The sequence below is a fragment of the Mesoplodon densirostris genome, chromosome 3, assembly GCF_025265405.1.
Source record: "Mesoplodon densirostris isolate mMesDen1 chromosome 3, mMesDen1 primary haplotype, whole genome shotgun sequence".
Taxonomy (NCBI): domain Eukaryota; kingdom Metazoa; phylum Chordata; class Mammalia; order Artiodactyla; family Ziphiidae; genus Mesoplodon; species Mesoplodon densirostris.
This window is the reverse complement of record NC_082663.1, coordinates 149,770,012-149,794,168: the sequence shown is the minus strand read 5'-3', so window position 1 is coordinate 149,794,168 and position 24,157 is coordinate 149,770,012. Positions and strand designations below refer to the sequence as shown.

Here is a 24,157-nt window from a genome sequence, read left to right as displayed (position 1 = left end):
GGGGCAGGCCTTGCTGTGTGACGTGGGCCGAGTGACACCCCACACTCTGGGCTTCTCTGTGCTCACCTGTTGCTTGGATTCAGATGGGGGATGTGTGTGCGACGCCCAGCCAGGCACCTGCACACGGCGGTTGCTGGTTAAACGGTGGCCTCTACCGTGTGTCCCCTGTCCTGCCGGTGGCCGAGCCCCTCTGTCCCGGCTGAGAGAGAGGCGTGGTGTGGTTTTGCTCCCTGGGCCTGGCGTACCGCCTCCGCCCCCGGCCCTTGCCCCGTTTGGTTTGGTTTGGTTGGATTTGAGGTTGTCGGTGAGCTCGGTTTCTGTGAACGACTGTTTCCAGTGTCACCCCCTCCGATGGCCGTCCGTGATGGGGAGTGAGGAAGGAAAGGCTCAGGGAAGTTCCCGGACTGGTCCCTGTGTGTTGCCTCGGCCAGCTCCTGTGGCGCAGGGCCCCTTGTGGCCCCTGGCAGCCGTGGTGACCCTCTGGGAAGAGCTGGCCCATCCGTCCTGGGGCTTGGAGCACCTGGTGATTTCTGAGAACCGGGGCCACTTCGCTTCCTCCGTCAAGGAGGTGGCCAGATAGGGGGGCTGCAGGCATGGGAAGTGGGGGCTTGACAAGCCTCGGGCCGCTGGACTTCTGACGCAGCAGCTCCCTCAGCATCTGGAGCAGGGGGACTGGCCCTCTGTTGTCCCACCTCCCCATGTGCAGCCCACCTCGCAGGGCGCCCCAAGGATCCAGGGAGAGCACGGTGGGAAGGAAGGGGCCCTTGTCCAGGGGCTGCTGGTCTCCGGCCTGGAGCACGTGACTGAGACCTGAACGTGTGTCGAGCACGTTTTTCTGTTTTTGGTTTTTTTGGCCGCGCCTTGTGGTTTGTGGGATCTTAGTTCCCCAACCAGGGATCCAACCCACACCCTCGGCAGTGAAAGCACAGAGTCCTTACCACTGGACCACCTGGAAGTCTCTCGAGCACGTTTTGTCACGTGCTCCCTAGGGCCCCATCCCGTGTGAGGGAGCCCCTTTATTCCTTCATCGGCAGCCTCTGGGCCCAGTGACCTGAGAACAGCATCTGTGGGGTCCTTGTGATCACCCAGGACCAGGGGGCGCTGCCGGGTGAGTGGGCTGCAGCAGGAAGGGAGGTGTACTCACCCCACCCCGCCCGGGCAGTCCGGTCCTCAGCTGTCAGTGGCTGCTGCGGCTTTGCCTTCATGAAGCCCCTGGGCCAGGCCCGGGGTCAGCAGAGGCGGTGGGGGCCTACCTGCCTCAGGATGATGGTGGCGTTCTGGTACCTTCTGGCATGCGCTGTTTGCTGAGGGGCATGGGCTTTTCAGAGCGAGGACAGAGCTGCCTGGAGCCCAGGATGGAGGAGCAGGGCCGCCTGCCAAGCTGGTATAGCTAGAGGGCCCAGGCTGGGGTGGAAGACCACCCCCCCCGAGGTAAAAGATAAAAGGGCCCTACTGGGGGTGCTGAGTGGAGAACCTTCAAGACAGGCACGACTCCCCTTGTTCCTAAATGAAGTGCTTGCTTGAGATCTTCAGGCGAAGCCCGGGTCCCCCTGTCGCCGTCGAGGGTCTTAGCTGCCCCGGGCTCCTGGGCCAGGAGAAGGGCCAGCCGTGCTCAGGGAGGAAGGTGGGGCGCCAGCCAGCAGGGCCCGGAGCTTGCGGGGGTTGGGGCTGGTTTCGGGCGGGGGAGGGGCTCCTACAGCCGCTGCCCATTGGGGTGCAGGGCGAAGGGCCCCACCAGCCAGCTGAGTGGAGGGCTGCGCTGCACGCTCTCCAGCAGCTGCTCCAGCCCCTGCCACGCCTGGCGTACGCCCTGGCGGCTCTGGGCCAGGCGCTCGGCCGGCAGCTCCGCCGCGGAGGCGGCAGAGGAGACCACGCTGTGGAGCTCGCAGAGGCTGTGCCGCGCCTGCCTGAGCTGCCACCGGAGCTCGGCGGGGAGGCCCTGGAGGCCGGAGGCCAGGCTGCTGTAGGCCACATGGAGCTGCTGGACAAGGCTGCAGACCCTGGACAGAGCCCCGGCGGCTGGCACCTGTGGGTGGAAGGAGGGAGGTGAGTGGGGCTGGAGGGGAGGGGCAGGAGCGCCGGCCCCCTGGTACGCACCTGTCGGGCGCTGGCTTGGCTGTTCAGATCCTGGTCCGGCCACGGCTGCCGGTCTGGAGCCTGCTGGGCCTTCTCAATCTGGAAAGAGAGAGCCCAGCAGAGACATGAGGCCTTGGCAGGGACCTTCCTGATACTCGCCCGGGGGCGGCGTTCCCAGGCCTGGCCTGGAGCTTCGTGTCTACCTTTCCCGTGGTGTGGTGGAAAGGTTTAGGGCCAGCTGTACCAGGATGGTTCACGTAAAGAGGCAATAATCCAAATTCCTCATGAGGTTGTCAGGGAGCTCAGCAGAATGGCAGGGGCACCATGTCACACCCCAGCTCAAAATCCTCCCACGTCTCCCAGTGAGTGGCCTTTGGACCGAATCCAGTTCCTCACCATGGTCTGCGTGGCCTGCTCAGGACACCTGCAACCTCACCTCCTGCTGACATCCCGCTGTGCTCTCTGCTCAGGCCACGCTGGCCTCCTTTTGTCCCTCGAGCACATCCAGCATGTTGCCTCAGGGCCTTTGCACGTGCTGCCCACTCAGCCTGAAACATGCTTCCTCTGGCCCAGTACGGTGGCCCCCCCAGGCCCTCCCTGCCAGATCTCTGTCTCTCCTCAGAGGCCTATCACTGTCGAGTTATCGTGAGTTTCTTTGTTGTTTATCTCCCCTCCTTGGGTGGGAGCTCTGTCAGGACCTTTTCCTCCTTGCTTTTTGGGTCCCTAGCACATAGGAGCCCCCCACCCCCATTGACTAATCTTCCTTGTCCTCCTGAGAGCTCAGCAAGCGGACCGAACGTTGACTCCAACTTTCCATGACCCTCCCAGCTCTTAACGCCAGCGACTCCATCCGGGGGCCTACTAGACATCTCCAGGTTACCCTGTCCAAGACCAAGCCTTAATGTTCACCACCCAGGGCATTTCTAGGTGTCCCCTGCTAAAAGTCCCCGAGGCCTCATAGGGTCTTTTCTCTCTCTCACTTCTCACACCTAAGCTGGTGGGTCTGCTTTGGAAGCACATCCAGAACCCAACTGCCTCTTGCCACCGCCGATGCTACTCCCAAGGCCCCCCTCAGCATTTGCCAGGATTTTTGCAGAAACCTCACTCATTTCCTGGCTCTGGCCCTTGGCCCTTGACCCTGGTGACCTGTCCTCCCCACAGTAGCCAGAGGGATCCCCTTAAATAAAACCTCTGTCGCATCAGGCCAACCTTCAGCCCCCAGTCCTGGGCGCTGCGGGGTATGGAGCAGCCTCCCGGCTCCCACCCACTCAATGCCAGGAGCCCCCCCCCCACCCCGCCGGGTGACCAACACAGACATCCCCAGTCATGGCCCAGTGTCCCCTGGGGGCACGACTGCCCCGTTGAGACCCTCTGGGTTGGAGCAGTGGTCCTCAAATTGTGGCTCACCACAGACCCCTGGGGCACTGACGGAAAACACAGGTGCCTGAGTGCATCCCAGGGATCCCCACTCAGGTAGCATGGCTGGGTTCCTCGCCACCTGTGTAGATGGGGCTGTTCGACACTTATGACCCATGACCTTGAGAAACTAGAGGTGCTCAGACCTGGGGGTCCATCACCGTCTGCATCAGCCACAGACGGGATGCCACTAAACTTCCTACCGCAGGCAGGTCAGCCCCAGCACCCACAAGGAGCCAGCGTGGGTGTCAGTGGTGCTGCAGGGGGAGAAAGCCTGCGGCGGAGGGGTGAGTGGGGCTGGCGAGAGAGCATGACCCCGCTGGCTCGGTGCCTGTCCCCGCGGCGGCGTTCAAGTCACCTTCCGCTCGGCCCTTCCTTGCATCACTGAACCCCACCCAGATCGCATCGGTTCCCCTACCCTGTCAGCGCCTTCACTTTACCCTCCCCTGCCACCGGCCGCCCTTCTGCTCCTTGGAACACACGTAGCTTGTTCTCAGGCCACTGTCTGTCCTTGCGGTCCCCACTTTCCACACAACTTGGCTCAAACAGACACGCTCCTGCCCTGCCCCTCTCTGCACGACTGTCTTGTTTCCCTCTCTGCAACCCCGTTGGTGGCAAGTATTGGGTCTTGTGTCCATCTTCCTCCCTGGAATACAGGCTCCTTGAGAGCAGACCCGTGACTGAGTGGCTGACGGCCGTTGTCTACTAGGTGCTTAGTATGTGTCTGTCAGGTGCCCCACGTGTGGCTGAGGAAGGCACTGGTGGAAGGGAGGGCTCTTACCAGCCAGAAGGCGTCCTCGAGCTGGGCCAGGATGTCCAGGGCCTGGAACTGGCCTTGCTGCACGTGGCTCAGGGCGTGCTCGAAAGCCCGCTGGCGGAAGCTGGGGTCCAAGTCGCCCAGACGCACGAAGTAGCTGCTTTGGTCGGCCGTGGCCTCCCTCAGCCGGGGCTGAGAGGCAGCCAGCTGAGCTGAAAGGGAAGACAGGGTCGCTCAACCCGAGAGGCCCCTCGGGCGTCAGGGGCATGCGTTGTACAGACGACCGGGCCCCTGGGAGCTGGGACCAGGCTTCCTGCTCTCACCTTGCTCCTCGGCGCTCATGGGCTGGAAGATCTCCCCCAGCCCCTCCACCACGTCCCGGAGTGTTGCAAAGCCCCGGGCTCCTTCCTGGCCGCAAGTGGTGGCCCCAGGCCCTACGTCATCATCCTCCTTGCCCAGTGCGGCCTCTTGGGTGAAAGTCACCTTAGCTGACACGAGGCCCTTGGTATTGGTGGTGGCTTTCCCAGCAAGGTCCAGGCGTGCACACAGAGTGCCCGGGGGCCTGGAGACCCCGCAGGACTGAGCTTCATGAGGGTTCAGGATGGTTTGTTCTCCTTCATCTGGGGCTCCGGAAGTGGCGAGTCCACCTGAGGCAGCATCCTGGGGAACAGGTAGCCAGTTCTGGATGGTTCCGAGACCAGCCTGCACACCTCCTCGGGCCACGTTCCCTACCCTGGTGAGCCCAGTGGACACGGCATCTTTGGTGCCAGTGAGGACAGCCTTCGAGGTGTCCAGACCCCACTGGGCAGCAGTGTTAGCCATATTCATGGCACCAGCCATGCCACTGGAAATGGTGTTCCTTGTGCCAGCTGAAACATTTTGGGTTGTATTCAGCCCAGTTTGCACAGCCCCTGTAGCCACATTCACAGCCCCAGTGAGCCCTGTGGACACTGCATCTTTGGTGCCTGTCAGGACGGTCTTGGTGGTGTCCATGCCTGTCTGGACGGCCCCCTTGGTCACACCCATTGCTCCAGTGAACCCAGTGGACACTGCATCTTTGGTGCCTGTTAGGACAGTCTTGGCAGTGTCCATGCCGGTCTGGACGGCTCCCTTGGCCACGCCCATTGCTCCAGTGAACCCAGTGGACACTGCATCTTTGGTGCCAGTCAGGACGGTCTTGGTGGTGTCCATGCCAGTCTGGACAGCTCCCCTGGTCACGCCCATTGCTCCACTGAACCCAGTGGACACTGCATCTTTGCTGCTAGTCAGGACGGTCTTGGTGGTGTCCATGCCGGTCTGGACGGCTCCCATGGCCACGCCCATTGCTCCAGTGAACCCAGTGGACATTGCATCTTTGCTGCCAGTCAGGACAATCTTGGTGGTGTCCACGCCAGTCTGGACGGCTCCCCTGGCCACGCCCATTGCTCCAGTGAACCCGGTGGACACTGCATCTTTGGTGCCAGTCAGGACAATCTTGGTGGTGTCCACGCCGGTCTGGACGGCTCCCTTGGCCACGCCCATTGATCCAGTGAACCCAGTGGACACTGCATCTTTGCTGCTAGTCAGCACAATCTTGGTGGTGTCCACGCCAGTCTGGATGGCTCCCCTGGCCACGCCCATTGCTCCAGTGAACCCAGTGGACACTGCATCTTTGGTGCCAGTGAGGACGATCTTGGTGGTGTCCACACCGGTCTGGACGGCTCCCCTTGCCACGCCCATTGATCCAGTGAACCCAGTGGACACTGCATCTTTGCTGCTAGTCAGCACAATCTTGGTGGTGTCCACGCCGGTCTGGACGGCTCCCTTGGCCACGCCCATTGCTCCAGTGAACCCAGTGGACACTGCATCTTTGGTGCCAGTGAGGACGATCTTGGTGGTGTCCACACCGGTCTGGACGGTGCCCTTGGCCATGTTCACTGCCCCAGTGAGGCCAGTGGACACTGCATCTTTGGTGCCTGTCAGGACAGTGTTGGTGGTGTCCATGCCCATCTGGACGGCCCCTTTGGCCACACTCATTGCTCCAGTGAGCCCAGTGGACACTGCATCTTTGGTACCTGTCAGAACGGTCTTGGTGGTGTCCATGCCAGTCTGGACGGTGCCCTTGGCCATGTTCACTGCCCCAGTAAGCCCAGTGGACACTGCATCTTTGGTGCCTGTCAGGACAGTCTTGGTGGTGTCCATGCCAGTCTGGATGGTGCCCTTGGCCATATTCACTGATACAGTGAGCCCAGTGGACACTGCATCTTTGGTGCCTGTCAGGACAGTCTTGGAGGTATCCACGCCCATCTGGACGGCCCCTTTGGCCACACCCATTGCTCCAGTGAGCCCAGTGGACACTGCATCTTTGGTGCCAGTCAGGACGATCTTGGTGGTGTCCACACCAGTCTGTACGGCTCCCTTGGCCACGCCCATTGATCCAGTGAACCCAGTGGACACTGCATCTTTGGTGCCAGTCAGGACAATCTTGGTGGTGTCCACGCCAGTCTGGACGGCTCCCTTGGCCACGTCCATTGATCCAGTGAACCCAGTGGACACTGCATCTTTGCTGCTAGTCAGCACAATCTTGGTGGTGTCCACGCCAGTCTGGATGGCTCCCCTGGCCACGCCCATTGCTCCAGTGAACCCAGTGGACACTGCATCTTTGGTGCCAGTGAGGACGATCTTGGTGGTGTCCACGCCGGTCTGGACGGCTCCCTTGGCCATGCCCATTGATCCAGTGAACCCAGTGGACACTGCATCTTTGCTGCTAGTCAGGACGATCTTGGTAGTGTCCACGCCAGTCTGGACGGCTCCCTTGGCCACGCCCATTGCTCCAGTGAACCCAGTGGACACTGCATCTTTGCTGCTAGTCAGGACGATCTTGGTGGTGTCCACACCGGTTTGGACGGTGCCCTTGGCCATGTTCAGTGCCCCAGTGAGGCCAGTGGACACTGCATCTTTGGTGCCTGTCAGGACGGTCTTGGTTGTGTCCATGCCCGTCTGGACGGCCCCCTTGGCCACACCCATTGCTCCAGTGAGGCTAGTGGACACTGCATCTTTGGTGCCTGTCAGGACAGTCTTGGTGGTGTCCATGCCCGTCTGGACGGCCCCCTTGGCCACACCCATTGCTCCAGTGAGCCCAGTGGACACTGCATCTTTGGTGCCTGTCAGGACAGTCTTGGAGGTATCCATGCCCATCTGGACGGCCCCTTTGGCCACACCCATTGCTCCAGTGAGCCCAGTGGACACTGCATCTTTGGTACCTGTCAGAACAGTCTTGGTGGTGTCCATGCCAGTCTGGACAGTGCCCTTGGCCATGTTCACTGCCCCAGTAAGCCCAGTGGACACTGCATCTTTGGTGCCTGTCAGGACAGTTTTGGTGGTGTCCATGCCAGTCTGGACGGTACCCTTGGCCATGTTCACTGATCCAGTGAGCCCAATGGACACTGCATCTTTGGTGCCTGTCAGGACAGTTTTGGTGGTGTCCATGCCAGTCTGGACAGTGCCCTTGGCCATGTTCACTGATCCAGTGAGCCCAGTGGACACTGCATCTTTGGTGCCTGTCAGGACAGTTTTGGTGGTGTCCATGCCAGTCTGGACAGTGCCCTTGGCCATGTTCACTGCCCCAGTGAGCCCACTGGACACTGCATCTTTGGTGCCTGTCAGGACACTCTTGGTGGTGTCCATTCCAGTCTGGATGGTGCCCTTGGCCATGTTCACTGACCCAGTGAGGCCAGTGGACACTGCATCTTTGGTGCCTGTCAGGACATTCTTGGTGGTGTCCATGCCAGTCTGGATGGTGCCCTTGGCCATGTTCACTGCCCCAGTGAGCCCAGTGGACACTGCATCTTTGGTGCCTGTCAGGACAGTCTTGGTGGTGTCCATGCCAGTCTGGACGGTGCCCTTGGCCATGTTCACTGCCCCAGTGAGCCCAGTGGACACTGCATCCTTGGTGCCTGTGAGCGTGGACTGGGTCATGCCCAGGCCTCCTTGGACCACACCTTTAGCTGTGTCCACGACGTTGGCCATCGCAGACGAGAAGGCGTCCTTGGTCCTGCTCATCTTGGACCACACTAGGTCGTTTGTCCCGGAGATGACCTGATGAGGAAGGACATTCGTGATCAAGCAGAGAGTGCTAGACACCTCACTCCCCACCTTTCCCCAGATCTCCGACTCATCCCTACATGCCCCGGGGAGTGGGACCTTCCTCCCAGAGGCCCAGCCTGCTCACCTCCCACCCCGACATACCTCCCTCCCTGGCTTCCAGGATACAGCCTACTGGGCTCTGTCACAGCGCCACATGGTTCCCCTGACACAATAGATCCCCCACTGCTGACAGCTCTTCCCTAGCACCTCTGGGACCCTCCTTGCTCAATATCCCTTAGCCTTGTGCTCAGCAAGCCATTGAATTCCATGTTTTCTTCATCTTACCTAATCTCTATGGCAATTTTGAGACAGGTTTCCCCATCACGGGGAGAAATTTGAGGAGGCCAAGTGCTTGTTAGCATGAATGTATTCAAGTAAGAGAAGGGGATCTGGGTATCTATGTTTAGAAAAATAATAACTGGAAAAGTACAGGGCCAAGTATTGGGTTTGAGCCATAGGAAACTGTCGATAACTTGGTAGGTCAAAAATGAGGGCAGTTTCCTCTTGTTCATCCAAACTGCTGAAGGGCTGTGATGGCCTCAGGGTTGCCACCACCCAGGTTCAACCATCAGTTTCCTATTTCCAATTCAGGGGTTCTTAACCCAGGGTTAGGGGTGACCCAGGGTGATCCTGCCCCCCCCTCCAGGGGACACTGGGCGATGTCTGGGGACATCTGTATGATCACAACTTCAGGGAAGAGGGTGCTCCTGGCATTGAGTGAGTGGGTGGGGTCAGGGATGCTACTGAACACCCCCCCCGCCAATGCCCAGGACGGCCCCACACAGAGGATGACCCGGCCCTGAATGGGCAAGACAACTGAAGTTGAGAAGTCCTGAAATGTTATTCTCACCACCTGCCTCCTACCCAGCATCGTCTCAAGTGGGCATCTTGCCCACAGAGACCTGGGTTCAGCTCTTTCCCACACTTGCTGTGTTACCTCAGGCAAGCCACATCCCCTCTCTGAGCCTCATTTGAAGACTGACAATTAAAACAGCACCTCCTGGACTTCCCTGGTGGTGCAGTGGTTAAGAATCCGCCTGCCGGGCTTCCCTGATGGCGCAGTGGTTAAGAATCCGCCTGCCGGGCTTCCCTGATGGCGCAGTGGTTAAGAATCTGCCTGCCACTGCAGAGGACACAGGTTCGAGCCCTGGTCCGGGAAGATCCCACATGCTGGGGAGCAACTAAGCCCAAGCGCCACAACTACTGAGCCTGTGCTCTAGAGCCTGTGAACCACAACTACCGAAACCCGCGCACCTAGAGCGCGTGCTCTGCAACAAGAGAAGCCAGTGCAATGAGAAGCCCGCGTACCACAACGAAGAGTAGCCCCCGCTCGCCGCAAGTAGAGAAAGCCTGTGCGCAGCAATGAAGACCCAATGCAGCAATAATTAAATAATTAAAATAAAATCCGCCTGCCAATGCAGGGAACGTGGATTCGAGCCCTGGTGCGGGGAGATCCCACATGCCACAGAGCAACCAAGCCCGTGCGCCACAACTACTGAGCCTGCACTCTAGAGCCTGCGAGCCACACCTACTGAAGCCCGCGCGCCTAGAGCCCGTGCTCCACAATGAGAGAAGCCACCACAATGAGAAGCCCGCGCACCACCACGAAGAGTAGCTCCCGCTCGCCACAACTAGAGAAAGCCCATGCACAGCAACGAAGACCCAACGCAGCCATAAATAAATAAATAGATAGATAGATTTAAAAAAATCCCTTCCCAGCCATTTAAAAAAAACAAACAAAAAACAATAAAAACAGCACCTCCTTCAAAGATTGGTAGAGAAAACTGAGTCAAGGTGACTGAAGCACTTTGCAGGGAACAGGTGCTCCATTAATGCAAGTGAAGAGGGGTGGAGGGGGAGGAGTGAAAAAGTGGGGAGGGGGCCCTCAGCTGCCGGGGTCCATTTTAATTTGGGCCACAGGGTGAGCCCGGTGGTTCTTTGCCCTCCGAGATGCTCAGATTTGGCCAAGCTGAGGGCAGAGGGGAGTCGAGGAAGACTCCAGGGTGGGGTGTGTGCTGGGTGGAAGGGTTGTATCAGGGCTCTGTCACCCTGCTATGGCCCTCAGCAGTCTTACATCAGCCACTCCGCTTGCCCTGGCCCTGGGGACATGGTTATGTGGGCGGTCCCCGGTCATCCAGGACCGGGTGTGGATGCATCGTTGTCCAATGTTCAGCCTCTGACTGCCCGAGGTTCAAATCCCATGCTACAATGTCTTGCTGTGTGACCTTCGGCAGGAGGCTTGGCTTCTCTGTGCTTCAGCTTTTGTGTGGGGTACTATTGCTCCCTTCCTCGCAGGACGGTTGGGAGAGTTAACTATTAAGCAGCACATGTAAACACTGAGCCCAGAGCCTGACACAGGGTGAATGAGTTACCACTGTTTGGGTCGTAATGTGCTAGGCACGGAACTGGAGTGCGGGTGGGGGGTGTCTGTAGACCGGATGGAGCCTCATGGTGCCTGGCAGTAAGGCAGTACTGCACCCATTTCACAGATGTAGAAACAGAGGCTCAGAGGGGAAGACTGGCCTGGAATCCCACAGGGGTGTCTGCCTGCTCCTTGGCCTATGACAACCCCCAGACGGCAGGAACTGAAACATCCCAGGAGGAGGTACCCCAGGGGGAGGCGGAGGCCATCAGACCAGACCAGGCTCCGCCAGCCCCTCTCACCCTGTCTGAAAGCGGCAGCGTCTTCTCAACGCCCCTGGTCGTCTGCTCCGGGTCGGTGGCCACTGTGGGGACAAGAGCCAATCAAGCAACCCAGGGAGGGACACACGCTGGCATCAGCCACCCTGAAGCCCATTGCACAATCAGCGGGCACAGCCCAAAAGGTCAGGAATGTCCCAGCTGCCCTGCCAGGGACGGCAGAAGGTGACATCCACGGCCATGGGTCTGGCTCCCTCAACCCCCAGGGGCGGTCTCTTGGAGCAAGGGTTCTCTAGAGTTTTCTCTGCCTGGGTCCTGGGTGCTGGACACCCACCCAGGGTGATGCAGGGAGAGGACTCGGGGCCCCGCCCTGCCCCACTCCACCACAGCTGGCAGCCGCCTGCCGGGCCTGGGTATGTGGAGCAGAAGTCAGCTGCCTGCGGCTCCGGGCCCAGAGCGGCCGCCCTAGCCTGGGCTCCCCTTCACCAGCCCCCCTTCAGGACTTGGGGCTAGGGCTGCCTCGAGCACCCCAGCTGAGCAACTGGAGGGTGGGGAGCACCCCAGGCTGTGTGACGCCAGGGAAGGTGCTGCCCCTCTCTGGAACCAAGATCAAAATCTTTGATGAGCTTAGACATGCTGAACGCCCAGCCTCTGGTCCACAGGGCGGCAGAAACGGGGTGATGGAAGGCGGAGGGGGGTTGGGAATGTGGGGGGCATTGCAGGCTGTGCCCCCTTGGGCCACTCATTTATGCCTCAGGTCCCCATCTGGCGCTAAATGAGCATGCCAGCTGCGTGGGGTCTGTTGAGGTGACGCAGGCACCTATGAAGCACCCCCACGATGGGCAGAAGTCCCTGCTGCGGTCCATCTCCAGAGCTCCCGGCTCCATGGAGCTGTGCACTCACCCTGAGCCTGGGGCTGAGCAGTCTCGGCGGCTGGAGCAGCTGCGGGATGGGCGACCGGCCGGGCCTCTCTCGCTGAGCTGTGGGCGTGGGCCACCGAGTTCCGGGCAGAACTGAAGCCAGGCAGGGACCCAAAGAAGCTGCCCAGGGTCTACATGGGGTGGGGGGCAGCATGAGCAGAGCCAGGCTGGGGTGGGGGTGGGGGTGGGGGAGGGGAGCATCAGAGAGCCCTGGGTTCCCAAACGGCCTCAGGCCTTGCTCCTGGATGACCTCAGCCACTCTGAGCCTCAGTCTCCTCGCCTGAGCAATGGGCAGGTTCAGCCTGCCTCCCATAGACAGAAAAAATTCATCCTCTGGGTCTCTCCTTTTCCTTCCGTGGCCCACATTTCTCAGATGGGGAAACTGAAGCTCAGAGAGGGGCCGAGGCTGGCCCAGGGTCACACAGCAAGGAAAGAACTGAGGTTTGAGTGCATCCTCCCACCCCCCACCCTCCAGCTTGGGACCGGAGGGAAGATTGGCACTGTGGCCTTCAGAGCCCCCCCTCCCCCACACTCCCCCAGGAAGCCCCTCCAGACCCCAGGATTGTGGAGGTCACCTTCCCAAGGTTCTGGGGTCTCTCCAGGCCCCAGTTGCGATCTTTCCCTCCCACGCCTGCCCTCACCTTGCCCTTGGGTTTGGGTGGATCCCGGCCTCCTTCATCTTGAGCAGACATGGTAATCCTCTAAGCAGCTGGAAGGGCAGAGAGGGGGCATGAATGGCGGGTCCCGGGCCTCCTGCCCCACACCCATAACCCTGAGCAGTCCCACCAGCCCAGAGGCCAGCCTCACCCTGGCATTGCTCACCTGGACCGTGTGAGGGTCCCCTGGAGTGACGGGCAGTGCAGCTGGCTCTGCTCGCAGCTCCCAGGCCTTATACGGTCTGGGGTGGTGCAGGCCTGGCCGGCAGAGGCAGGCGGCCAGTGGGCCAGGGGAGGGCCCTGGATAGTCACGTGCCTGCCCGCTCCAGCGTGGGCCCCAGGCCCAGCACCTTTCCCCTGCTCTCAGCACTGGGCAGCCTCTACCCATGGCACCCACCCCCACCAGGCTGAGTGATTCATGGGCTGTCCTGTTCCCTCAAGGCACAGCCTGAATGCTCTCGGCCTCTGATTTCCATCTGTGTGATGGGCATGGTTCAAGTCGCTCTGCTGGGCCACCTTGGCCACTTACCATCCTTGTGCCTCAGTTGCCCCCTCCAGACTCCTCACCGTGGCCCACAAGGTCTTACTTCCTCCCTGCCCTCATCTCCCTCCCTCTCTGCCCACTTCACTCACCATGCTTCAGCCACAAAGGCCCCCTCTAGACTCCTCACCGTGGCCCACAAGGTCTTACTTCCTCCCTGCCCTCATCTCCCTCCCTCTCTGCCCACTTCACTCACCATGCTTCAGCCACACAGGCCCCCTCTCTGTTCCTCCAAATCTCCAGGCATGGCCCTGCCCCAGGACCTTTGCACCTGTTATTCCCTCTGCCTGGAGCATCTTCCCCAGACACCCACACAGCTTCTTCCCTCACCTCCATCAGGCCTGTCTTTTGTTCGCTGCTGTGTCCCCTGCAGTAGAACAATACTTGGCACACAGTTGGCAACTTAATAAATGTTTGGCTAAACGGACCAACTCATAGGGTAGTTGTGAGCGTGAAATGAGGTCACGCGTGTAACCTGTTAACCCCAGTGCCTGGTACCTAGCAGGTGCTCAGCAAACATCAGCTTAGCATTGTCCAGGCAGAAAGAGATGAGCAGGGTCTGTCCTGAGCAGTGAGGGGACATGTCACTCTCCAGAAGGGACTTCCCTTGAGAAAGGGCCTAAATACAGACCAAGACAGGACACCAACGGAACTGGAGGTTCCCTAGAAGTGAGATCCAGGCCTGGTGGGCTTGGATCTATCCAGGGTGGATTTCTGGAAGAGGCATCCTGTACCTGAGGCCACAGAGTTGGGAAGTGGCAGAGACAGGATTTGAACCCAGACCCAGAGCCTATATGCCAGCAGGCTGTCTGTGGGTGGGTGTGCAGGCAGAGACATGACTGCTACGCCCTCCCTGAATGCCCCCTGCCTGCCCCTGGGACAGGGATCCCAGCTGTGTCCAGTTGATGGCTCTGGGTGCTAAGCTGGGAGGAGGGAAGGTCCAGCCACTGGGCCTGATGACCCCCAGGTCGTTTCCTTGGAGCCATCACTGTGTTTGCCAAACAGTTGGGGAACAAAACAGGGGTGTCTCCCAAACTCCTCAGCCAATGCTTCCCAAAGGTGGTGGCAAAGGGGGGTGGGAAACCCAGTGTGCCTCTCCCTTCCCCTCCCCTCCCCGCAGGCCTGCCACAGCATAGCGAAGGGGGAGAAACCCAGCAAAAATAATAAAAAAGATCATAAACACCGAGTCAGGCCCCTTCCTTCCTCTGCCCACAGCCCTCCAGGACTCCCACCTCCCTCAGGGTAAAAGCCCACGTCCTTCCTGTGGCCCACAAGACCCACCCTGTCCCCTCCCTCCTCCCTCTCTCTCCCCCTCGCTCACTCTGCTCCAGACACACGGGCCTCCTGGCTGTTCCTCCAACACGCCAGGCCCGGTCCTGCCCCAAGACCTTTGCACTAGCTGCCCTTTGTGAGGAATGCTCGTCCATCTTTGCACATATGTCACCTTTTCAGAAGGATCTTCCTGGACCCCTCCTCTCCTATTTAAAAAAATATCGTCCTCCTTGTACCCCTGCACACTCCCCATCCTCCAGCTTTTATTTCTCATCACCTACTAAGACCAAAAATTTACCTATTTTTATTGTTTATGGTCTGTCCCTCCTAGAGGGCAGAATTTTTCTGCATTTTGCTCACTGCCGTGCCTGCAGGGTGCAAGACTACCTGGAACACAGCAGGCGCTATTTATTAAATGAACCAATGAATGAGTGAATGAACAATAGCTTCCACAGGTGAACGGCCTACTAGGATTGAGGGCTGCTGCCTTACTCCTACTTTCATACCTGTTTCACAGAGGAGAAAACTGAGGTTTGGAGAGGAGCAGTTGCTTACCCATCCGTTTGTAGGCAAGGCAGGGACTCAACCTCAGGGCCTTAACTACTGCTCCCTCCCCCCAAATTCCAGGACTTACCTCATGCTCTTTCCCTCCCCTCAGTGCTGGTCAAACTGATTCTCCACTGCTGTGCCTTTGCCTGAGCCGGTCCCTCTGTCACCTGCCCCTTCTGTGTGTCATTCAGCTCATCCTCACCAAGCCTGGCCCTCCAGGAGCCCCCAGCCTTGTGAGGGAAGAGAAGGCAAGGCTGCCTGTGGTTTATGTCCAGGTAGAAAGCACTTAGAGCCCCAAGAAGGTGGGCTGCAGAGGGTTGGAGCTATCCCACACCAGGGGAGAGTCAGAGAAGGCTTCCTGGAGGAGGTGGCATTGGGGCTGGGCTTAAGGATGGATGAGATGTAGCTGAGAGATGGGGGCGGGGAGGCATTCCAGGCACAGCCTGAACAAAGGCCCTGAGGTGGGGGAATGTGCACAATTCAGTGGGACTGCAGCAGTGTCTCTATCAGCCCAAGGATGAAACCAGAAGTCCTCAAATGCCAGGGTGAGGAACGTGGATGTTTGGTCTGAGGGCAAAGGGAGCCACGGACATTCCCGAGGAGGGGCAGGGAGGTGAATCTAACTGGTGGGAAGTAGTTGGCACTCCCAGAGCCACCCCTGTACCAGGTCCCAAGGAAGCCAGGGAACACCCTGACCTCACCCCATCAGACTGTGCTTTCCCAACACCCTGCCTGGCCACAGGGGAGTTTGAGGGACAGCCAAGAACACGGTCAGAGGACGGGGAGCCCCCACGAGACTGGCCTGTGCCCCTTACCCTGCGTTTGTGTCCCCCATCCTGACCAGTGCAGCCAGAGAAGCCACAGCAAGCTCAGCTCCTACAGGTCCAGTGAGGAGGGCATAGGAAGGGCTGCTCCCTCTTAGCTCCCTCCTCTTGATCCTTTGCGGTTTCCAAGAAATTCATTAAAGTGGGAACAGCTTCCATTCCAGGAACCTACATCTGAATACTTAACCCGGGTGGGTGGGGTACTAACGGTGAAACTCCAGACAAGATATCAAGCTGGTCAGGGAGGCATCACTCCTTTGAAATTTCTAACCCTGGCTCGTGCCATACAGTCGCACACCTCTGAGGCCCCCAGCACCCCGCCACTGAGACCCACCTCGGCTGGAACAGAGGCCACTGGCCTTTAGACAACACGAAGCACCTTTATTCTGGAGAGCAAAACCCCAAACAGCAAAGCAAGTGGGTGTGGCAGGTCCAGCCGTTGAAGCATCTTTGGGGACCCCTCAGTCCAGGATAGACAAGCTGGGGGAGGAAGGGGACACTCACTTTTCAAAACCCCAAACAGAAGCGTGTGCTTCTATCTGGGCAAAACATGCAACTCTCTGGGGAGTTTTGATCAGCTTCTTGGGGTGGGGCAATGCGGGACCACAGCCAGTGAATGCAGCTTGGGGCTAGTCAGACCTGAGTTAGGTTCAAGTCCTCATATGTCCAAGGGAAAGACTAGGGATGGTCTAATATCAGTGAAGCTGGTCTAGGATTCAGAGTTAGGTCCCCAGCCCCCAACTCTGTGCCTGGGCCAAGGCCAAGGCCAAGGCCAAGGCATCGGCTAGTAATACTGTTGCATGGCTGCTAGGGGGCAGCAGGGATCTTGGGGTGCAGGACGGCCTCCAGCTGCCTTCGCTGCCGCACGGCCCCATCGGCTCAGAAGTCCAGTTCTGGCATCACGGTGTGCTTGCGGCAGCTGGGGGGCTCAGCCTCCTCCTCGGGAATGTCCCCGGAGAGGCCCATCCCGTCCCCGTACTGGGCCTGCCAGGCTTTCTGCTGGGCTGGCCAGTGCAGGTGCGCCCAGCGGGGGTCGGGCCCCCCCACGACCTCATCCACCAGGGCCTCCAGGTCGGGCGGGGGCCCAGGCCGCTCCACGAGGATGGGCGCGAAGGGCCCGACCAGCCAGGGCAGGGGCACGGCCTGCACCACCAGCTCCAGCAACTCGTCCACGCACGTGTGGGCCCGGGCCACGCTGCCCCGGCCCTCGGCCAGCACGGCCGCCGGCACGTCCTCGAAGCAGCTGGCGTCGGCGAAGGCGGCCTGCAGGGCGTCCACGCTGCGCCGCACCTCGGCCACCTTCTCCTGAGCGCTGGGGGGCAGGCCCCGCACGCTGGTCTCCAGCGCGTCCACGGTGCTCTGCAGCTCCCGCATCAGGCTACGGGACAGCACCAGGGTCTCCAGCTCCGCCTGAGGGGGGGGCGGGGGGAGGGGAAGGGCCTGGGTGTCCCGATGGACCTCTACCAGGACCCCCACCCTGCCACAGTTTCCCCACGGACTCTCCAACCAGCTGACCTCAGTACTTGGTTGGAGCCGGCTGGAGCCCCGCCCCTGGCAACCCCTGGCAGATCCAGAAACCCCTCCCACGCCCCCCCAACCCCCCTCCTCCACACCATCTTACCTGACTGCGGCGGCCGTTCTCTGGGGAGTGCTGGCTCCAGCCCTCCCACAGCTCATGCACCTTCCCAGGGTGGGCTGGGGTGATGGGCGTCACCCCACACTGCATGTGGTCAATCTGTGGGGACGGGGACCATAGCAGTCAGAACTGGAGGATTTGGAGTGTTGGGGGAACCAGGACCCTAGTGTGGATCTGGCCTCAATAGGCATTTACGGAACATCCACTGTATGCGAACCTTCCGCGCCTACTGATCCAGCCTGGCTGATCTGCCCATTTTCTCCCCTGCCCGTTGCCAGACCTGAGACCTGTGGTTCCCCTGAAACTCAGACTCACTGCCAGGTTTTGCCCATGCTTGTGCCTCTGCTAGGAACACTCTCCTCTCCATCCCATCCCCCTGCCTGGTTCACTTCAGTTCAAGTCTCACTATAGACGTCACCCACTCCAAGAAGTCTCCCTTCCCCGGCTCCTGGCTGGGTGGATCCCTCCTCCGGGTCCCACAGAACCCAGCATGCCCTCCCATCATGACCCTAGTCCCCCTACTGGACTGTGAGTGTCCTGAGGGGGCCACTGTGCCTTCAGTGCCCAGGACAGGGCAGGTATTAGCAGATTAATAGACATAAACCGTGATCCACACAGTAGAACAGCCTGCCCTCCGTATCCGCGGGTTCTGCATCTGCGGATTCAACCAAGATTCGCAGTTGGTTAGATCTGTGGATGCAGAACTGTGCCATTTTACAGAAGTGACTTGAGCATCCTCGGATTTTGGTATCCGTGGGGGGTCCTGGAACCAATCCCTCGCAGATACTGAGGGATGACTGTTATTCACTCTTAAAAAGGAAGGAAATTCTGAAACACGCTACAACATGGATGAACCTTGAGGACACTCTGCTCAGTGAAATTAGCCCACTCCGGTGCTCACAGGTGCCCTCTGGTGGCTGGTTCAGGAAGGACAGACTGTGGGGTCCAGGATGGGAAACCAGGACCAGGTTGAGTAATCATGGGGGCTGGACCCAGGTGGAGCAAGAGAAAGGAGGAGATGTGGGCGGGTTCTGGGTAGACTTTGAAGGCAGAGCCAACAGTACTGGCTGATATGTCGGATGTGGGAGAGGAGGGAAGTTGAGGGTGACTCCCAGGTTTTGGCCTGAGGCCCTGGAAGGACAGGGCTGTCATCAGTTGAGATGGGGAGAGGGATGCAGGAGGAGCAGGTTAGGGGCGTCTGAACTCATCAAACCCAGAAAACAGGAGCTGTTATGTTCCTTTGGAGCAGGGAGCGATGCACAACGGGGAAAGAAGCTGGGTTATCAGCTAGAACCTAAAGGCTGGGAAGATTGTGATTGGTGATGGGAGAGCCCGGGAAGAGGTACCTTCACTCTCTTCCCATCCATCTTAACCGCCTATAACTTCCCCTCCTCCACAAAACCTCTTCCTGCCTCCCCAAGCTGAGCCTTGACCCCCACTGAATGCCTCCAGCCCCGGGTCCCTCCTCTGCCCCAGCCCTGCACATACACGGTTCCGCCTCCCCCTTTCAGACTAGCAGGGGACCAGGTAGTCCGCGGGCACTCAATCCACGCATGCTGGCCTGCATCACGGGGTGGGAAAGGGGGGCAGACAGAGGGCTCTCACCAGCTCCAGAGTCTCCTGCAACTGGGCCAGCGTGTCCTGGGCGTGGTGTTTCCTCCGCCTCAGTTTCCCCAGAGAGTGCTCATATGCCAGGTGGCGGAGCCGCGCCGACAGGGAACCCAGGCGTACAAAGTAGCCCTGATGTCTCCGCTGCTCTTCCACGGAGCCCACTTCTGGGCCCTCAACCTCCGCTGCCAGCGCCGCTGGAGGACGGGATGGGGAGGGGAGTCAGCGTGCCACGCCCTCCACTTCTGGGTGGACACGCCCATGGGCTCCCACAGCTTGTATATTTCCCCTCTACAATATCAATTCATGCGACCGTCCCCAAGCCCTACCATGTAGGCACTATTATTAGCTCTATTTACAGATGAGGAAACCCAAGGTAAAGAGAGGTGAAGTCCCACGGGGTGCAAGAGGCCGACCCGGATTCGAACCCAGGCACTCGTAACCACTTGACTGACTGCCTCGGTGTGAATCCCAGGTCTCTTTACCTCGATTTTCCTCATCTGTGAATGGAGCTTATAATAATGAAAGAGTCGCTTACAAGTGTTTGGCCCACAGAAGGTGCTTCAACAATGGCTCACAGCCTTTCTGCGAAGGAGGGGGCACGCCCCATGTTCCTCTAGTGCCATAAAGCAGGGTTTGGAAGTCAGATTGTCTCCAGGGTCAACGGACTAGATGCAGAACACTGGAGAATGGTAGGGTTCAAGGGAACCACGTAAAGGGGAGGACGCCATTCAACCCAAATATCTGATTTTCCAAGGCAAGTTAGAAATCAGGATTTGTAGGGCAAAACCTGATTTTTATTTATTTTATTTTTTATTTTTTTTTTTGCGGTATGCGGGCCTCTCACTGCTGTGGCCCCTCCCGTTGCGGAGCGCAGGCTCCGGATGCGCAGGCCCAGCGGCCATGGCTCACGGGCCCAGCCGCTCCGCGGCATATGGGATCCTCCCAGACCGGGGCACGAACCCGTATCCCCTGCATCGGCAGGCGGACTCTCAACCACTGCGCCACCAGGGAGGCCCAAAAACCTGATTTTTAAATGCATGTGATGAATTAAACCATTTTAAAGGCATTGCACAGGCCAAATACTACAGTATGGAGGGCCACCAGCTGGAGGCCGTGGCCCTCAAGTCTATAAGCCCCATATACTCTTGGGGCTCTGGGCAGTCAGATCTCTAGTAGGATGCGGGTTGGGGGAGGTCAGGCCTGGGCTGGAGCTCCATGTTCCCTACTGATTTGCTATGTGGCCTTGGGTGAGGCCGGGACCTCTCTGATCCGTAACCTCCAGGGATGGGTAGGAGGATTCAGGGGCGAGCGGTGGCTGGGGGGGCCTCTGGCCTTACCAAGCTCCTCCTCAGTCATGGGCAGAAAGTGGTCCACCAGCTCCTCTGACTTGCCCAGCACTACGTCCACGGCATGGCTCATGGATCGTTTCAGCTCCAAACTCCAGCGGCGGCCTTGCCGAGCCAGGCCCACCATGCCTGTCACGCCACTGGCCACCGCGTCCTTGGCCGAGGTCACCACCTGGCGGAAGGGGCCCAGCTCCAGTTGCTGTAGGTCTCCGGCTCCCTTCCCCTGCCCCCAGCTCCCTGGGGCTGCGAGGCAAGGACCCCTGGCCCCTGTTTGGCTCTGGGCCACAATTTCCCCTCTTATAAAATGGAGGAAAATCAAATCTTCCTCACGGAGTTGCTGAAGGGATTGCCAGCACCAGCTGGCACATATTATGTGCTCAGTAAACAAGGGTGTCAATTATTTTCATCTGGCTGCTGTTTTGTTCCAGTTGACCAAAGCCTGACTGGGTCCTGGAGTCCAGCTGGCCCAGGTGTTCAGGCTGCGTTTCTCACTGCCACCTCCACCCCCTACAGCTTCCCCACAATCTGGTGGTGCTGGGTACCGTCTCTGAAGGTTGCTGGAGAAAGGGCAGCTTCTCCCCCAGCTTGTCCAGGCCCCTGCAGACGAGATCGTTCACTGTGGCCACTGGAGACAGAGAGGCAGCAAGCGAGAATCGGGGAGATGTCAAGGGAGAGAGGGACACAGGGACATAGAGGGAGGGGATGCTGGAGGGAGAGGCAGAGAAAAAAGGACACACACACACACACGGAGGGAAAGAGAGAGGGGGCACCTGGCTAGCCCCCTGCAAAGGGCCGGGACCCTGAGCGTGTGGGTGAGCCACCAGGCTGGACCCTGCCTCTCTGCCCTTCCCGCCTCCACCCTGCCACCGCTGCTGCCAGCGCCAAGGTGACTCCTCATCCATGTCCAGCTCAGACGCTCCAGCGAGCAGGCTCAAGGTCACACAAGCTGGCTGAGAAGGAGGCAGGCGAGGCCCTGGGCTGGGACCCTCAGGTGATCCCCTTCCTCGGTCAGATACGAGGCCGAGGGTCTTTCTGTCCCCCAACCCCACTGCCAGGTTGGACCCCCTGAGCTGGTCATAGGCTCAGGACAGGTGGAGGAAGGGGCAGACAGGGGAGAGAGATTGGACAGACAAAGGGACCCAAGGCACATCAGGCTAACCAAAGGGAGGAGGACAGTGAGACAGACAAGATGGGGACAAAAGGAGGGGAGCCCCAAGGAAACAGCTAAGGGCAGACGGGCAGGTGATCAAACTACAGAGGGACAAATAAGCAGAGAGAGAGGGCATGAGGGATGCAGGTGGAATGGGGGACGGGACAGGCAGAGAATGGAGGGTGAGATGGCACAGGCAGAAGGACCAAGAGAGGGGGTGACACAGGTGGATGGGGGACAGGCATGTGGACAGAGTAAAGGCACACAGCATAGGTGAGACTGCAGAGGGACACCTGTCTCAGGAGGTCCACTGCAGCACCTGTCATGCAGATGGAGCATGAGAGGGTGGGGCAGTGGGACAAACCACAGGACCCAGGACTCTGGCCAGGGGGACTCACGCTGGGGCTGCAGGTGGCTGAGCAGCGGCTGGGCGTGGTCCAGGGCACGCGTGGTCAGGCTGCACATGCAGTGCTCAGCCAGGCGGCAGGCGGAGCCCAGCAGCGGGTGCCTGTCCTTGGCGGCGCTGTAAGCATTGGAGACCGCGGTGCACGTGGCCTTGACCAGGGGCAGGGCTGCCACACGCTGCACCACGTTCTGCAGGAAGGGGTGGTATCAGAGGGGTCCCAGGTGGAGGTGGGGGGCTCAGCCACATGCTAGAGAGCCCACTCACCCTCTCTGGGCTGGGACGAGGGGCAGGTGAGAGGGGTGGGGGGGAAGTGTATTGAGCGCAGCTGTGTGCAGGCAATGGACACCCACACCGAGGTGCGCCTAGAGCTCCTGTTCTCAACAGCATACACAGAGCGGGACCGGTTCTGAAAGACTCAGTCTCCTTGAGGGAAGAGCAATTAGTGTCTGGTCATTAAGGGCACAGCCTCTGGAGCAAGACCACCTGCGTTCAGTTCTGGTTCTCCACTTCCAAGCTGTGTGAGCTTGGGCAAGTGTGTGAACTGCTCTGTGCCTCAGTCTCCCTATCTGTAAAATGGGTTTTTAGGGCTGTGATGGGGATTCAAGGAGTACAATATGTGAAGCGCTTGGAACAGTGAATGATGCAGAGTATAGGCCGTGATTGCTGCTATTATTATTGTTGTTGTTGTTCAGAGTGCCATGATGGTGGACACAGAAACAGAGATACAGGTAGAGACCCGGAGATGGGAGTGGGAGAGAGTTGGGCAGAAGCCAGGTAAGCTGGCTGAGAGTGTCTGGAGAGACACACCCCAGAGACACCCCCTTCCCTGGGCCTCACTTTGCCCCTCTGGGAAATGGGTAGAATGTGCCTCCCCCAACCACGCTCCAAAATGCCCTCAGAGTAAGGTGCTCGAAGCAAGAGCAGGGGGACCCAGTCTGAAACTGTCCCAGGAGGGACTGCCCACCCCTCCTCCCGTGCCGAGCTCCATGGGAGGTGCAGCCCCTTACCTGCTGGTCCTGCTCCCACAAGCTGGGTCTGGGGGCCTGAGCCGCCTCGTCTTCTGACATGCCTACTGCAAACAGGGTCACCCTGGGGGCAGGACAGAGTGACGGGCCCCTGCACGCCAGCCCTCCCGGCTCCCTCTCAGGCCCTGGGTTCTGTCTAGCTGGGCTTGGTGACCCGGGCAAGTCTCCTTCCCTCTTGGGGCCTCAGTTTCCTCATCTGCAAAATGAGGTAATGATAATGCCTACCTCAGAGCGCCCTGGGCAGGGACAATGCATGCACAGGGCTCTGCACACAGCAGGTGCACAGTAGAAAACCTCTGACAAAGTGGAGGCCCTGCAGTGATTCAAAGCATGGGCTCTGGGCAGAGAGACACCTGTTCGAGTCCGCCCATTACCTGCTGTGTTACTTTGGGCAAATGCCTTCACCTGTGTGGGCTGTTGCCTCCGCTGCAGTTAGGGAAGATCTCTGTTGCCCTGGCCCGGGATGGAACCGTGCAAGCAGCCCCCTGCGGGAGTTTAGGTGGTTGCCGCAGAATCCCAGTAAACCCACAGTCCAGTTTGACACACAGGGAAACTGAGGCACACAGCAAGTCCATGGTGGGCCCAAGGTCACTCAGCTAAGTAGACTCAGAGCGGGACTTCGACCTCAAACTCCCCGCCTGCAGTTCTTCCCCCGTCCGCACCCAGCGCCCTCAGAACGCTAGTCCTCTCCCAACTGGGTCCTGAGCTTTTGCCAACTGGGCCAAGGGTCTCAGCCACCTGCTCCGGCCTGTCACGCCACTCCTCTCCCCAAGCCGCTGGACTCTCGGCCTCCCCTCCACCCACCGCGCCCCCGGGCCTGCTGGGCACTCCTGAACGCCGCCTGCGAGGTACTCACCCGGGCACGTTCAGCTTCAGCCCACAAGTACCGCAGCAGACCCAACTTAAGCTCCAGTCTCCGACCCCAGCCTTCCCCGCCCGCCTTATAGTGACTTGGGGGCGGGACCTTCGGGGACCGACCAATAGGGAGAGGCCTGAGGGGCGTGCCCGGGGCGGGGCTCCGGGGCCCCTCGCCCTACCCAGGGGCTCCCAGAGCGCCCCGCGGTTGCCATAGCAACTTGGGGACGCTCTATACTAAGGGTTGAGCTACTTTCCTTGGCTAAGTTTGGCCACCTGTTACCCTCACTGCTGTAGCCGCAGAGACGGTGGAGGGCGATCACAGCCCCCCACCGCTTTGCCCAGTGACCTT

The 24,157-nt window shown here is 59.6% G+C and overlaps 2 protein-coding genes across 2 annotated transcripts; both read right to left on the bottom strand.

Moving 5' to 3' along the window:
* Nucleotides 1–1,693: 1,693 nt before the first annotated feature.
* On the bottom strand, nucleotides 1,694–12,626 carry PLIN4 (perilipin 4). The gene is made up of 9 exons (XM_060092357.1): nucleotides 12,576–12,626; nucleotides 11,918–12,065; nucleotides 11,039–11,100; nucleotides 7,492–8,326; nucleotides 7,025–7,392; nucleotides 4,573–6,436; nucleotides 4,274–4,461; nucleotides 2,098–2,175; nucleotides 1,694–2,026 (listed from the first exon to the last, which is right to left on the bottom strand). Exons 1-9 carry the CDS (start codon nucleotides 12,624–12,626, stop codon nucleotides 1,694–1,696), a joined length of 3,927 nt encoding a protein of 1,308 aa, XP_059948340.1.
* A 4,029-nt stretch (nucleotides 12,627–16,655) lies between these two features.
* Nucleotides 16,656–23,862, bottom strand: PLIN5 (perilipin 5). Its single transcript, XM_060092356.1, has 8 exons — nucleotides 23,807–23,862; nucleotides 22,933–22,994; nucleotides 21,918–22,113; nucleotides 20,912–20,994; nucleotides 20,361–20,541; nucleotides 19,018–19,217; nucleotides 17,398–17,511; nucleotides 16,656–17,186 (listed from the first exon to the last, which is right to left on the bottom strand). The coding sequence occupies exons 2-8, from the start codon at nucleotides 22,990–22,992 to the stop codon at nucleotides 16,656–16,658; spliced, it is 1,365 nt and encodes a 454-aa protein (XP_059948339.1). The 5' UTR covers nucleotides 22,993–22,994; nucleotides 23,807–23,862.
* Between the last annotated feature and the right edge of the window lie 295 nt (nucleotides 23,863–24,157).

Coding starts and splice junctions, on each gene's coding strand:
- PLIN5 (XM_060092356.1), bottom strand. CDS start 22,992: ATGTCAGAAGACGAGGCGGCTCAGGCCCCCAGACCCAGCTTGTGGGAG. Junction 19,218..20,360: donor CATGACTGAGGAGGAGCTTG/GTAAGGCCAGAG, acceptor CCCGTCCTCCAG/CGGCGCTGGCAGCGGAGGTT. Junction 17,512..19,017: donor TGCAGGAGACTCTGGAGCTG/GTGAGAGCCCTC, acceptor CCGTCCCCACAG/ATTGACCACATGCAGTGTGG.
- PLIN4 (XM_060092357.1), bottom strand. CDS start 12,626: ATGTCTGCTCAAGATGAAGGAGGCCGGGATCCACCCAAACCCAAGGGC. Junction 2,176..4,273: donor TCGAGGACGCCTTCTGGCTG/GTAAGAGCCCTC, acceptor CTCTCTTTCCAG/ATTGAGAAGGCCCAGCAGGC. Junction 2,027..2,097: donor GCCAAGCCAGCGCCCGACAG/GTGCGTACCAGG, acceptor TTCCACCCACAG/GTGCCAGCCGCCGGGGCTCT.